This window comes from Corylus avellana, chromosome ca1 (assembly GCF_901000735.1).
Source record: "Corylus avellana chromosome ca1, CavTom2PMs-1.0".
Classification (NCBI taxonomy): Eukaryota; Viridiplantae; Streptophyta; class Magnoliopsida; order Fagales; family Betulaceae; genus Corylus; species Corylus avellana.
Genome location: NC_081541.1, coordinates 15,397,668 through 15,412,726, shown reverse-complemented (window position 1 = coordinate 15,412,726; position 15,059 = coordinate 15,397,668). Strand labels below are relative to the sequence as shown.

Genomic DNA, 15,059 nt, shown 5'->3' with positions numbered 1-15,059 from the left:
TTCGTTTTTCATTCCTATTTCATTGCCCCAAATTTTTCTTTCCCTCCCCCTTCGCGTTCAGCCACCGCTCATTAGCACCGGCGCCGACCTCCTCCCTTTCCATCCCATCCCACGCGACGCTTTTTGTCCTTCCCACCAGCCATAAGCACTCGCGCCGACCTCCTCCCTCCTCCATCCGACAAACTCCCGGCACCACCGACGACCCACAGTCGAACGCCGGCATCATTGCTCTCCTTCCCCGTTTGCGTGAGTCTCTTCAAGCGCTTCTTGATTTGTTATGCTGAAACGGAGTTGCGTCCATTTGATTAGATCCCCAGCCATGGGAGATACCCATCTTCTCTAATGCTTTGCTGCTTTTATTTTGGTCAATTTTTTTGGCTTTGTTTTGGTTGGATTTTCAATTGTTTGCATTTCCCAGCGATCTTTTTGTTTTGGGGGTAGGATATCTCATTGAGCATCGGATTTAAAAGTTCCTTTCTTGTGACTTCACTTTCTTTTATCAACTGACTTTGCTGGCGTTGAGTCTTATTTTTTCGGCTAAGAATGGTGTGGGGTTTAACTTGGAAAGATAGTGACCTTTTGCTTCTGTTACTGGCTACTCAAGTTTTGATCTAATTTGCGGTAAAACTATGCTTGGTCAGCTGTTACAATTATTGATGCTTCATTTCTGAATGTTTGATGTTGTCTCATGGCTTCATGTTGTGACCGAGTGGATGTTGTGGCTAATGGGTTTCGCCATGTTTATGCACTACTCGATAATACCTCTCTTTCCTTCCTTATTTCTTTTAATTTGGGTTTGACAGAGAGATGGGACACATCTCAAGTTTGTGCGTGAATCAAACCCATCAGCGCCGTTCATTTTTAATCAATGCTGAATGTGTTAGATTCACGCACAAACTCGTGATCTGTCTCCTCGACAACACCTGCTCATTTTTCAATCCAGATTTCACAAGCTTTTTACTTTTGGCGCCAATTCCGATTCTACCTTTTTCCCTCTTAAGAAAAATCGAGGACGTTCGGAGGAGAGGGAAAAAATAGTAATCAGATCGGATGGCTTCGGGGTCAACGGCTGGGACGGATGACGATTATGAGGCGTTGATTTCGACGACCGACGTGGAGCTCCTCAAGAGGGTGTGGCGTAACGAGAAGGCCGCCCCAGAGATCCTTCGCTTCGAGACTGCTCTGATTCAGCGAACCAGAGGGCAGATCCAGTTGATGGTAACTTTTCAAACTCTAAAAAATCCTAACATCTCAGTTTGGTTCCCCAGAAAATATAGGAAAAAAAAAAAAAAAATCAAAATTCAACATTGCTTTTGTTTAAATTTGGATGCGTAAAATTTACACTTTAATTATTTTTCCTTTTATTTTTTGGATTTTTAAATTATTTTTATTATTACTGCTAGTAGTACTTTTCGTTTAATTTGATTAGCTAGTTTTAATTGTCTGTATCTGATTGGTTATTTCCATTTGTTATTTCACTGATTCTTGATGTTGATTATGGATTGGTCGGGTTGAACTCAGAAACACTAAGAATTTTAGGCTCAAATAGACAGAACACCTAAGATAAAAAAAATTACTATTAAGAAAAGAACGTCATAGTGGATTATTGTTGTTTTTTTTTTTTTACCGGATGAATGAGAAATTTTACTAAAGAAAAACACTTTACAAATACTCCAGACCACACCTACTCTATACAAATCAAAAGAATACAAAAGCACTGCAGTTTAACCGCTGGATTACATAACAGCAGCTAACAAAGACATACCATATATTCTCTATACAAAGATCAAGAACACAAATCCAGAAAACAAACCAATTTTAAATTCCCTATGTTGAAAGAATTTTATCTGGAATCCCCCATCTAGCAAAGCACTAAGTTCTCCTTTGTCTTTTTGAATATCCCTTTAGCCATAAATCAAGTTGTTACCTCCCAAATGGTATTCTGCAGCACAATTTTCTCTTCTTCCTCTGCCTCCAAATATTGTACACTGTCACACTCCAGCTCAATATGCATAATGTTGCCTTCATGTTTGTGCCGTGCAAAGCTTTTAATCCCCATATCATAATTTCCTCCCAATCTGTATATGAATTATTTACTAAACACCTTATCAAGACCCCCTCCATATTCTTTTACTAAAACCATCTCTCCCCTATATATTACTTCTGCAGAACACACACATAACATCTCCTTTAAAGCTCTATTTCAGCAACCTCTCTCCAGTTGATAAACTATCTCTTACAGCCAGCCAAAAGATGAAAGCATGCCTGGGAATTGCAATAGGAAACCAAATTAAATTCCACCAGTTAACTTTTGGCAGTTTGGAACGAATGGCATTCCAAGTTTCTGAACTAGTATAGATTCCTTTTGTAGATATGGCTGATCAAGATCTCCAATTCTCACCATAGGCAATTTGCTTTCAATATTAACAAGCTCATCTGATCTTGCTGGCTGCCAACTCCATACTTTTAATTTTTAAACGCTTGATAGCTTTGCTTCCACCTTGCTACCAGTATCATATACTACAACGTGGCCAAATCTGGTATAAAGAATTCCATTTGGATGCCACCAATCTAACCACATATGGATACTATTTCCATCACCTACTTTGAATTTTTATGAAATTCTTGGCAGTGTCACGAAATTTCAATATTTTCCTCTGACTCCAATAACAATTCTGTGAAATTTCTACTTGCCAAAAACTTCTACCTTTTTAACAAGTTCTTCTTTACCCAAGCCACCCATAAAGAACCAGCTTTGGCGAACAAATTTCATATATTTGTCATGATAGCAGCCTTGTTCCATTTTTCAATCCCAATCCTCCTTCCTTTTTAGGAACACAAATCACTTCCCATGCCACTTTAACTCTAGCGTTTGTAGTCTCATTTCCAGACCACAGGTACTTATTAGATTTCTGTTCTATGGTTCTTATGAGATACTAGACCAAGAAACTTGTATACTATACAACATAGAAGATAAGAACTGCAATCTCCCAGCAAATGACAACTTCTTTGACAGCCAAGAATCAATTCTAGCTGTAATCTTCTCAATTAACATAGCACAGCCAGTTGCTGCCAACTTCTTCGATATCAAAGGGACTCCCAGATATGGAACTGGCAGTGTTACCTTCTTGATTTCCGAACAATCAATTTGCTTCTCTTTAACCAGTTGAGTAACCCTTGTGCAATATAGTGAACTTTTGTTAGGATTTGGAGACAAACCTGACAATTCAGAAAACTATTGAAGCACTTTTTAATGGTCTGAACAGATTTAACATCTGCAGCTGAGAATAAAAGCAGATCATCAGCAAAACATAATTGAGTAAGATGAAGCTTCGAACATTTAGGATGAAAATCGAAGGATCTGTTATCCAAGACAGCCTCTTCCATCAATCTCAACAGTACTTCCATTGCTATCACAAAGAGGTTAGGGGATAATGGATTCCCTTGCCTTAAACCCCTTCTTCCTTCAAAGTATCCAACAAGAGTACCATTTATGGATACTGAAAACCATGGATAAGTAATGCATTCTCTCACCCATTTTACAAAACTGGAAGGAGCACTAAAGTATGCTAAGCAATGCCGAATGAATTCCCAATCCAGTGAATCATAAGCTTTGATCAAGTCCACCTTGATTGTGCATCTAGCTTGCCTTTATCTTTATGATAATCTTTCACTATCTCTTGAGCAAGTAAAACATTTTCTGATATGCTTCTCTTAGGAATGAAAGCTGTTTTAGTTATCAGATTAAAAAAAAAAAAGAATGAAAGCTGTTTGATTATGGCTCACAATCGAATCCAAACCAGGCAGCAATCTATTTGCTGAAATCTTGGTAATACATTTTTTAGATGTTTGTTCATCTTTCTCTATGAGTTAGGGCTTCTCTTGTATACTTTCTGTGTACTTGAGTTGCGCCCCTCTACTCTTTAAATGAATATACATTATTTATCAAAAAAAAAAAAAAAACCCCTTGGTAATACACTATGATTTTTGTGGCGTTTACCTTAGCTAAATGAGGAGCAGTGTAAATTCTACCATTAAAAATGCTTAAGTGGCCACCGTAAAGAGTCCTGGATTTTTCTAAATGGCTATTCTGATTTATTGGTGCAGTAATGGTTATAAAACTTTTGCTGCGTTTTTACAGGAAGAAACCATTGAGGAATTTTCAAGTAGTGGGATTGATCCTCTAACGGTATCACTCTACCAGATGGACTTGGATAGGACTCAGTATTTATTGAGATCGTACCTTCGGACTCGCCTCCAAAAGGTTGCTATTAGCTCTTCTATTGTATCTTTGTTAGTGTCTATGGATGTTTTGTGGAAATTTAATCGGTCATTTTCTGTTTCATTTGGAAAGAATAATGTTCATCTAATATGTAGCTGCAATGGTATAGAGACCCTTCCTAACCAGTAATAAAAAAAATAAAAAAATTGCTAATTTTCCAGAATAAGAAACAGATTGGTGCGTACTGAATTAAATTTTGATGCCCCAAGTTTCCTGCTGTCAACATTGGATTACGTTTTCTATATTGTTTCCTAAGTAAGTTTCTATTGCAGATTGGAAAGTACATGTTCCATATCTCAAATAATCCTGAAGTTCAGAACCGGCTTTCTGAACAAGAGAAAGGGTTTGCCAAAAGGTAAAGGCAGTATGTTTTATCTGTTGAAAGCACATATTAAAGTTTTTATTCTCACTGTTGCTGAAGTTGGCGTTATGTAACAGGTGTACTGAGGATATGGAGAGACATCTTGAAGAGAGTGTTCTGTCAAAATTGCCTGATAATTATCGGGATATACTAAAGCAGTCCATAATAAGTGAAGAGAATGACATGGGTACTTAGTCATCCTTACAAGTTACTTTTGTTTTTTCGTTCTCATTTTAATTCTCTCTCCCTCTTTCCCTTCTGGGTTTCAAATTTTGTGCATGCCTTCGTTATTACTCCAATTCTAACGAATTTGGCACATGAAGGAGTTTTATGTCTTGTTTGGGTTTGAATGTTGATTGTGTTTGTGAGAAAATCTAGATTGCATGGGAAGAAATTATTTTCCTTTACGCATCTTATTAACATTTGTGAACTGATCAATAAAAATTGTTGGACTTACAACATCTGCTCTATTGGGTTGCTATAACATGAAGTCAGTAGAACTTTGACCTAAAATTTCTTGACCTTCATTGATTTGGTAAAATGTGCTTGGAATAACTTGGGCACTAGTGCATCCTGTTTGAGATTCAAAAAGTTATATGGCTAAAGCGTGAACTTCTAAAGCAGGCATCTTGTAAATTGTTTCTTAGGATGCTCAAACAGTTGATTGGGTCTGAATGTTGATTGTGTTAGTGGGAAAATCTAGATTGCATAGGGGGAAATGATTTTCCTTTAAGCATCTTATTAACATTTGTGAACATTAAATAAAATTTTTTGGACTAAGCTTTAAATTAAGCTTTTCAAAGGAAATCACAATCTGAATTTTTTTGGGTTTCACTAGTTTTTACTGATTCAATGCGTAGATCAATTTGGTAAAGCAGTTTTGGACAACTCAGGAAGTAAATTTCAGCTTCTACTGTCCTCATAGGTAAATTTTTTTCTTTTTATAAAATCTCTATATCTGACAACCTCGTATTGCTTACTGCTATTTTTTATGAAAGAACATTGGCCACTACATCTGCTCTTTTTTCTTTTTCCTGGTTGGTGAGAATTTTGAGTGATAGGGAGGACTCCAATATCTTGCACCTTTTTCTGGATGCCCGACAAGATACTCTCTCATGGTTTTATTAGTCAATGACTATAAGATGTTGATTTGGAGCTTGTGGTAGACATGCTTACTTATTAAGCTACTATGATGATGTGTATTGTTAATAATCTCTTGTTTTTATCTCGTGAGAAATAAGTTGTTTGAGTGTTTGTTTTGTTGCTAGTGTTTGATTATTTACTTTAAAAAAAAAAAAAAGAAAAAACTAAAATGCCTTTTTGTATTTACTAGAAGCAAGAAGTATACAAGGCTCAAAAAACTCATTACCTCATAGCGGATAAGAACCGCAATAATCGTGCAGATTTGGATAGTAATTAGATGATGCGAATACGTATACCTAAAACTGATAACCTCATTATGCAGATGTTGATATTACTAATAACTGCATTCACACGCATTTTGTGTGTAGCCTTACCTATTGGAAGGCATTTCTAGGATTACTGACTACGGGGAATATACACATCCCCAACTTTTCTCCTTTTGCTGTGTCATAAACTTGAGCAAAGCTTTTGAGCATTTGACTTAGGTTGACTTGAATCAAGATTTGGCTGGGTTGATTTGTAACTATATGCACCTTGAAATTTACAATTGCTCTATACCTGTCATTTCCAGTCCCAGAGCCGCAGTTGGACACCTTCGTTGTGTGCAAGAGCAGGAGATTTCTGGGACCTTTCCAGCTTGATGGCAGGCAAGCTGTTATTCTTGCATATTCTACTCTTAGAAATGTTTCATCTGTTTGCTAATTAAACTATATCTCTTTTGGCAGCGATGAACTGCTGGAGATGAAGCCTGACGATCTTTGTATAATACATTACAAGTCAATAAAGGAGCGTGTACAGGAAGGGGAAATTGATTTGGTCTGAGAATTTTCCGTTATTCAGAAAGATGTGCTGCTAAGTGAAGAAAGCCGCGATGTTGTAACACATGTAATTCTAATTGCTACTTTTTCATCATTCAACCAAATGAATGTCATGGCGGTTTGATTGATTGTGTTATTTTATGACATTTGCTATATAAGGTTGAATTGTTACCAAGAATGTTGAGGCACAACCTTAGTCTGACAGACAGGTTAACCTGGATCTGTATGTTTCCCACCCGAGAAAGGGTGTGTAATTAGCGGTTCCATCTTTATTGAGTGAAAAGATGCGAAGCCTATTTGGCTATGTTGTATGAAAAATTATCATCCATCAAATTAATATTAGTTCCCAAGGGAGTTTGCACTAGGGATATCAATACGGTAACAGTTAACGGTTATTGGTAATAACTGCTAACTGTAACTGCTTTATCGATTAGTAGATTTCATCAACCGCAATTATTAACCGTTAGGCGATTAGCAGTTAGCTACTAACCGCCGGTTAGAGGTTAGTAAAATAGGTAACTACTCGTTAACCGTTTTTTTTTTAAAATATTTTTAGTGTTTTCTTAGGCCCAATTTTTATAAAAAGAGTCCATATTAAAAAATTAAAAATATTTGACCCTTAATTTACATTTACTTATACTTTAAAAAAAAATTCTTTAAATATTAAATCATAACAAGTTAACTTTTTCTTTTTTTTTAAAAAAAAAAAAAAAAATTATAAAAAAAGGTCCAACACAACATATAAAAGAAGTTCAAATAAAACATATGATATATATGATTATATGTCATATTATATATGAATATATATATTATTTGTTATTATATAATCATATGATTTAATAATCAATTCATCATGTGATATAATCATATTAATTATAGTGATAATATTACTAAAATTAGAATGATAATACATTAATACTTCAATTGTGTTTATAAGTAACACATTATAAATACAAGAGGTAGCTCAATCGGCTGGGACCACACTTAATGAAGTGAAGGTCACTAGTTCGAATCCCCCTCCCCCCTCTTGTGCGGACATGTCAAAAAAAAAATGTCAATTACTTAATTTGATATTATACGAATCACATTATCATTGTACATTAATAATATGATTCACTTGAATAAAGTATTTGAATTGTCATTGAATCATATGATTAAGTATTAATATTATACATTTATATTATTCATATGAATATATGTATAATTATAATTTATAACATATATAGACTTATAAGTTTATAACATATATTGGAATTAAGTCTCTAAGTACTTAATTGTTGTATTAGTATGAATTGGTATACTTATGAGTTATGCCATATTATATATGTATAATTTGTTATTTTATAATCAAATGATTTAATGATCAATTGATCATGTGATATAATCATATAAATTATAGTGATAATATATTAATACTCAAATTGTGATTTAATTATCTAAAAAAAAAAAGAAAGTGATTTAATGATCAAGTGATTATGTTATATGTATAAATATTATTATAATTATAATTATAAAAATATATTATATAAAAATGCGGTTAGCAGTTAATATGGTTAAGCGGTTACGTGGTTAGCACGCTTCATGAAGCGCAGGTCACTAGTTCAAATCTCATCTTCTTCTTCCCTTGTGTGAGCATGTCAAAAAAAAAAAAAACTAGTTCCAAATTGTTTATCCCCATTCTTGCAAGACTGGCAGTGATAAATTATTTTACCATTATATTGTTTGATGAATTCAATATATTAAACATTAGAGGGAGAATGTTAGGTGTATTATCTTAAGGTCGTTTGAGATTGCGGTTTCAATAAATGCGATTTTAAAAATTACGTTTTTTAAATCACTACTTTTTAAAATTACAAAGACGTTTTGTAAAACATGTTAAAAAATATTTGTTATGCGAAATCGTAATTTTGGTTTAAATTCACATATTTTCAAATAAGCACTCCCTAAACTGTTTATAAAAATCACATATTTTTTTCTTATTTTAAATTAAGTGCTTTTTAAATCGCAATATCAAACGCTTTATATATTGCGATATTTTTTAAAAATACAGATTATTCATACAAAATTGCAATCTCAAACGTACTCTTAATGTGTCCTCTACCGTAGATAGATATTATTTTCTAAAAAAAAAAAAAAAAAAAGTGGCTTTATTTTTCTCACTTAATTTAAAATAATAACATTTTCATAAATACCATGAGAACAATAAGAGTACAATCAAGAGAGCATCTAATATTTGTCGATTAATACCTACAATTTGAAAAAGGAAACGAGTATTCTTACACCACATGATTAAGGCACGCACATCTACCAGTCAAATCCCAAAACGAACGCGTCTTCACCTGGAATGGCTCAAGAGTCAAGACAATGGAACAAGACCCAACACTAGCGTCGATTATTCTCCCGAAGAAGAAGAACAAAAGTTTGTTGAAAAAAAAAACAATATAAAACTACAAAAACTAATAGGACAAAAAGCTGAACAGATCTCTGAAAAATTGAAAATTCCAACGACGGGAAGATTATGAGCTAAAATCAATGGCCAATATCTTGAGCAAACCGTCATAGGACACACCGCCCTTTTCATCACCGCCTCCCAACGCAATCATAGCTCTAATATCTTCATCAGTGGCAGCGAATCCAGCCCACTCCATGTAGCTCTTCAAATCGCCATGGCTCAGCTTCCCATCCCCGTCCTTGTCCATGATCCTAAACACGTCTACCATAATCTCACCGCCACCACCACCACCACGTGCCTGCGGTGACCTTCTCCGATCACCCAAAACGCGCTCGAACTCGTCGTACTCCACGAAGCCGTCTTTGTTGATATCCGCCACCGATATCATCGACTTTATAGCGTCTTCGTCGGCTCCTCCGCTCGAAAACCCTGCGTAGAACGTGCGAAGGTCGTCCCGGCTGATCTTTCCGTCGTTGTCGGCGTCGAGCACGTTGAAAGCTGGCCGCAAAGACGAGCTATCGGCGACCTCGGCACGTAGGGTTCTTCCAGAAGGACACATTTTTTCTTTGTCTCTTGTTGTTGTGTAGTTTTTGCACCGCAAAGGAGGAAATGAACAAACGTGCTCTACGAAATCTGTGGTAAAAATGAAGGGGTCGTTACTCCTTCCTTAGGCCTTGTATCGATCATATTATATAGGATGAAAATGAAGGGACTAGGTCTTTTACCCTTTCTTGTTTTTTTTGTATAAAGCTTTCTATATTTTATTGTTTTTAATTAAGTTACAGTTGGGTTCCAAGAGTTTCGGGGTCCACCCGTATGGAATCGAATATCTTGGGCCACAAGTTTATGAGGCTGCACGTGGGCTTTTAGCATATCTCTATACGTACGTAATGACGTCATTGGTCTCATCGGTCGTTGTTTGTTTGTGTTTTTGTTACGTGGGCTGTTTGGTTAAACCACACGTGTCACAGTTTACTGGTTGGTTTACTTCGCTTTGTTGTTGCCTACAGTGGCGGAGCCACATGGTCCCGTGGGGGTGCCCCAAGAATTTAATATTTTTTAATTTTAATATTTTTTTTTTAACCCACAGCACCCTCAAACTTAACACACATCACATGTTTGATGTAATATCTCAATGATGTGTAGTTGATCAAATTTTCCTTGTTTTTCTTGAAGTGATTATGGCAAGAGATCATAAAGTGCAATTTTAGATATTTTTTTTTTGTATTTCTATTATTTTGATATAGTGTCGACATGTTACATTTTTAATATATTAATTTCAGCACATATTTATGAATTTTTATAAATATTTTATGTGATGCATATATTATGTGAATTACCAAATTTTTAAGGTAAAAAAAATTTTTAATAGGCAAAAAAATTTTTAACAGTGGTTGCCTAGTTGGAATGAATCACATTGACATACCGACTTTTCTCTGTGATTTTTGTGGACTGAAAGCAGTTTATTTACTTTTGCCTTCATTTTGAAACTCTTCGTTACTTCATTATATTTTTTAATAAATTATTATAATTCACTTTAATTATTAACTTTATTGCGTCCATTCGTTACTGATCGTACTTTTACACCAACATCATATTAACACTATATACTCACAAAACTATTATTATTAAATTAAAAAAAAATACAATTGACTTGTATTTGATATTACTGTCTTTAAGAAGTAGCTTAGTTAGTTAAGACTACGTCTAATGAAGTGAAAGCCACTAGTTCGAATCATCTTCTCTCTTATACAGACATGTAAAAATAAATAAATAAATAAATACAAGTACATCAATGAATAGCACTTTCTGCGTCACCTCTTACGAACATGCGTGGCATTGTATTGTAATATTGACTTGTGCGACTTGATATTTGATGGGCTCGTGGGTCTTGGCCCACACACGACCCAAACCCATGTGACAACTCTAACGTGTGGTCCAGCATTCAATCCTACCATTCAATTGGAATTTCCTAATCATTCAACCAATTGTTAAAAAAAAAAAAAAAATCCATTCAACCAATCACGTTCTTGTCACTATAGATGCCAAAGGAACCTTATTCTCAATTATACAACCAAGTTACACTCCCTATAATTAATTTTCAAAAGCACCTTTAGAGAACTTTTAATTCTAAAAACTAAAATATTGGTAATGAATTATAGAGTACAGAAGATTAAAAGCATAGATTTTTTTTTTTTTTTTGTGGGTAAAGCATAGAAATTCTAAATTATGACATACTATATATCTATGGTTAAAAGAAATTATTCCACAAAATGTATTCCTCATTCAGAGGCGAAATTAAAATTGGGGGGCAAAATTTAATTTTGAAAGGTATATTTTATAAAATTTATATATATATTTTTTATAAAATTATTTTTTTGGGGGCCAAGTCATAAGGTGATTTCGCTCCTGTCCTCATCGATCCATAAATAAAAAAAGACTTGACCAAGACAAGTAGCTTATTTGGAATAATCTTGATAGATAATATGATTGGATTCCACAAAATGTATTTCTATTTTGGAATATTCTTTTTAGTTTTTCGTTTTGGTGAATGGGAATAGATCCGGAGCTAGTTGAGGCTTAGGGGGACCTCAATGTGTTCCCTATTTTTATTTTTTAAAAAGTACTTTTATATTATTTTTAGTTTTATACCTCACACTTCAAATTGCACGTAGATCACACAACAAAGCTTCTCATATAAATTATAAAGTATGCCCTGCCATGCCTTCGAATTACATGATCCATCATTAGTGGTTAAGTTTGTTAATGTCTTTTTAAATGGCGTTTATTGTTTTTTTTTATTACTCTTATTAAAAAAACATATATGAGAAGCACTTATTAAAGCTACTTTTAAAGACTAAGGGCTTGTTTGGAGTTGCGTTTGAGGGTTTTAAAAGTGCTTCTAATACCCAAAAAGTCTGTTTGAAGAAAAAAGTACTCATTTGGTAAAAAAATTAAAAGCGCTTTTAAGAGTCCAAAAAACCTAAAAATTGCCAAAACGTACTTTTGACAAAAACTTAAAAACAAAGCTTTTGCCCAAAAGTTTTTTTTAACTTAAAAGTTCTATTTTTCAAACGCAACCTTAAACATGCTCTAAATTGTCCTACAACTCAATTTGTAAGAAATTTCTATTCTTCTGAAAATATGTTATTTTCAAAAATAAATTTTTTAAAGTTTTATAATGGGTTTTTTGTATTATTTTCAGCTTTTCAAAGTTTTTTTTTTTTTTTATATGTCTATGCAAGGGAAGAGGGGAGGAAGACTCAAACTAGTAACCTCACTTCTTGAGATGTGATCCAAGGCCAATTGAACTATCCCTTTGGGACAGCTTGTTTTCAAAGTTGCCGGTAGGCCTGGGTATCAGTCAAAATGGTCCGGTTAAGGACCTTATCGGTTATTAACCGATAATTTTCGGTTAAACGGTTTATTAACCGATACCGAACCAATAAGAATTTTAACCGATAATTTCGGTTAAAACGGTACACGGTTAAACGGTCCGGTTAAACCGGTTAACCGATTTAACCGAAAGCTTTATATTGATTTATTTTGTTGGGCCAAAAACAAAAAATGAGTTTTTTTGACTTTTGAGAGCCCAAATACTTTTTGTTGGGCTAAAATAATTTATTAAAAATGAGTTGTTTTAGGGACTAAATACTTTTTGTTGGGACCCAAATATTTGTTTTTTGGACTAAAAATTGAAGCTTTTTTATATTGATCCACTTCAACTTTTTTTTTTTTTTTTTTTTTTTAATATTATAAAATACATTTTTCCAAAGCAAATGGACTAATTAACATAATGAATGCTAATTAGACTAGCAAAACTAGTTAATGAAAAATGCTTTTACCAAAGGCAAAGAAATCTCATCAAATGCCATCACTTAAAAAAAAACATCAAACCTACCCAAACCCAAATTAAAATAAAATTCATTAATGAATAATAAACAAAGTATTAACTAATTAAAGTCACTTAGCAAAAGGAAAATAAGTCATGGGCAACACCATTACACAAATTCGAAAACCTGTGTCACTTGTGGGAATTTGGAAACCTCTCTAAAAGACTAAACGGCGCCGTTTTGGGACTAGGACTTAAAAAAAAAATAAAAAAATAAAAAAAATCCGGTTTCTTATCGGTTAACCGGTTAACCGATAAGAACCGCTTAACCGGACCGGACCGAATTTCGGTATACTTTTTTTAACCGATAAGGATATCGGCATATCGGCTACGGTTTATATCGGTTCGGTCGAAGCCGGTAGACGGCCGGTTAAACGGTAACGGTTAATTTGCCCACCCCTAGTTGCCGGCTTATGATGTCTACTGTTCTATTTTCACAATGATTAGTGTTACTTTTATTTTTCTTGGGTCCAAATACTCTTGTTGGGCTGTTGACTTTTGGGCTCTGTAATGAGACAAAAGAATTTATGCATGAGGCCCAAAAGAGTTCGAGCGATTCGTAATTTTACAGAAGATGAAGGATCTTTTTTAGCAAACCCCATTTCCCAAAACCCTAATTCAATGTCTCAGTATATAAACCCAACACCACCATCCAGAGCCATGCCTCTCCCTCTCTCTCTCTCTCTCTTTTTGTTTGCCTGTGTGTTCATGTGTATCTCTGTGGTTGTTGATTTGAAGATGCCTCTTATTTGAATGCCTTTGATCTAATACCCATGGATCTATGGTGTTTTCTTCCAGTCTATTTGGATTAGGAGGCATAGTTTTGTGCAAGAAAGTTGAGTCATTTTGCCTTAGTATTGTTCCCCAGGCACAGTGAATAACTTCTTGCCAAATCCCCTTAGTTTTTTCAATTATTTGTAGCAATTTTCATATTTGATATCCCATTGAAGTTTTCCTTAGCTTTTCAGATAGTAGAACATGGGGGGGCTCCGATGATGGCATGAAATCTTTGAGACCTGATTGTCTAATTTGATGACAAGTATAAGCATAACTTCTGAGGACTCCTTCGTATTCATCGTATTTGTTACTTATTAGTTTTGTTATATATTTTACATGGGTTTTGATTTCAAAAGGAAAAAAAGGATAATTTGTAGATGATGAAATATGCACTGGGCTCTGATCTTATATTTGATGGACATTTGCAGCCTAGAAAGCTATATCTGATCTTTTCCTTTTGATTCAGTCTTTTTCTTTTTTGTTTTGTTTTGTTTTTTTTCTCCAGCTGGGGGTTGTTTGGATCTAAATTTAGTCAACCCAGCTTCTTAAATATCGGTGTTTGGATGCCAGGATTTGGTGTATACAGGCTTTAAACCGTTTTGTAAAATGGAATTGAAAAACCCCAATTCAAGCTCGACTGTAAAATGATTAATGGAATTTAAGTCTTGATACGAAGAGTCGTGGAAAAATGTTAGTTTCTCAACTAATTGCATGTTCTAACAATTACGATATGGCACAGAAGACAGCTCACAGGATGGGGCTATTAGGCATTTCAACACTTTTTTCTAATTTTTTTTTTTTTAAATCTTCAAATGTCTGAATTCCACATTTATTTAAGAAAAAAAAAAATTATTTATTGAATGAAGTAGATTATTTAATAAAATGAATTTAGAAAAAAAAATCATTTGGAGAAAATAATTTTTAAAAAAGTGTTGAGATGTTTAGGCCCCGTTTGGTTCGCGGATTAGACCCTTGGATTGGACTAGCTAACACTAGGTATAGTTAGTCCTTTGTTTGGTAACACTCTATTCCTGAAAATAGCTATTCCCATGGGATTACTAATCCTATATACACGGGGTTAGCTAAGCCACTCAAAAACGAGTGGCTTAGCTAATCATTTCCTGTGGGATTAAAATTATCGTGTAAATTGCCCACAAAAACCCCACCCTTCTAGCACCCACATCTCTCAAGGAGACTCTACAAAACGATCTCCATCTCTCAAAGAGCAACGATCTCTCTTCTCTGCGCAAGCGATCTCTCTCCCCTTCTCTTCTCTTCGATTTCTCTTATTTGTTTCTTGGTTATTTCATTCTCTTTCTATTTCTTGGATTTTT

The 15,059-nt window shown here is 34.4% G+C and overlaps 2 protein-coding genes and 2 non-coding genes across 6 annotated transcripts; 3 read left to right on the top strand and 1 right to left on the bottom strand.

Annotated features, from left to right (window-relative positions):
- Positions 1-6,956, top strand: LOC132168139 (DNA replication complex GINS protein SLD5). 3 transcript variants are annotated; one of them, XM_059579232.1, is made up of 7 exons: positions 1-246; positions 944-1,218; positions 4,142-4,264; positions 4,555-4,637; positions 4,721-4,830; positions 6,358-6,433; positions 6,512-6,956. In XM_059579232.1, the coding sequence occupies exons 2-7, from the start codon at positions 1,051-1,053 to the stop codon at positions 6,606-6,608; spliced, it is 657 nt and encodes a 218-aa protein (XP_059435215.1). In that variant the 5' UTR covers positions 1-246; positions 944-1,050; the 3' UTR covers positions 6,609-6,956. The 3 variants fall into 3 exon arrangements, with proteins under 3 accessions (XP_059435215.1, XP_059435213.1, XP_059435214.1); XM_059579230.1 differs by having other exon boundaries at positions 825-1,218; XM_059579231.1 differs by having other exon boundaries at positions 1-1,218.
- Positions 6,957-8,813: 1,857 nt separating this feature from the next.
- Positions 8,814-9,742, bottom strand: LOC132164325 (calcium-binding protein CP1). The gene has a single exon (XM_059574821.1). It carries the CDS (start codon positions 9,613-9,615, stop codon positions 9,121-9,123), a length of 495 nt encoding a protein of 164 aa, XP_059430804.1. The 5' UTR covers positions 9,616-9,742; the 3' UTR covers positions 8,814-9,120.
- A 4,194-nt stretch (positions 9,743-13,936) lies between these two features.
- On the top strand, positions 13,937-14,010 carry LOC132168313 (small nucleolar RNA R66). The gene has a single exon (XR_009438830.1). It is a non-coding gene; the product is annotated as a small nucleolar RNA R66 (small nucleolar RNA).
- An 88-nt stretch (positions 14,011-14,098) lies between these two features.
- On the top strand, positions 14,099-14,175 carry LOC132168344 (small nucleolar RNA snoR118). The gene has a single exon (XR_009438858.1). It is a non-coding gene; the product is annotated as a small nucleolar RNA snoR118 (small nucleolar RNA).
- Positions 14,176-15,059: the final 884 nt, after the last annotated feature.

Excerpts from the sequence above, each read along its gene's own strand:
- LOC132168139 (XM_059579232.1), top strand. The coding sequence starts at position 1,051 with ATGGCTTCGGGGTCAACGGCTGGGACGGATGACGATTATGAGGCGTTG. Across the intron at positions 1,219-4,141 it reads GAGGGCAGATCCAGTTGATG|GAAGAAACCATTGAGGAATT; the intron begins GTAACTTTTCAA and ends GCGTTTTTACAG. Across the intron at positions 6,434-6,511 it reads CCTTTCCAGCTTGATGGCAG|CGATGAACTGCTGGAGATGA; the intron begins GCAAGCTGTTAT and ends CTCTTTTGGCAG.
- LOC132164325 (XM_059574821.1), bottom strand. The coding sequence starts at position 9,615 with ATGTGTCCTTCTGGAAGAACCCTACGTGCCGAGGTCGCCGATAGCTCG.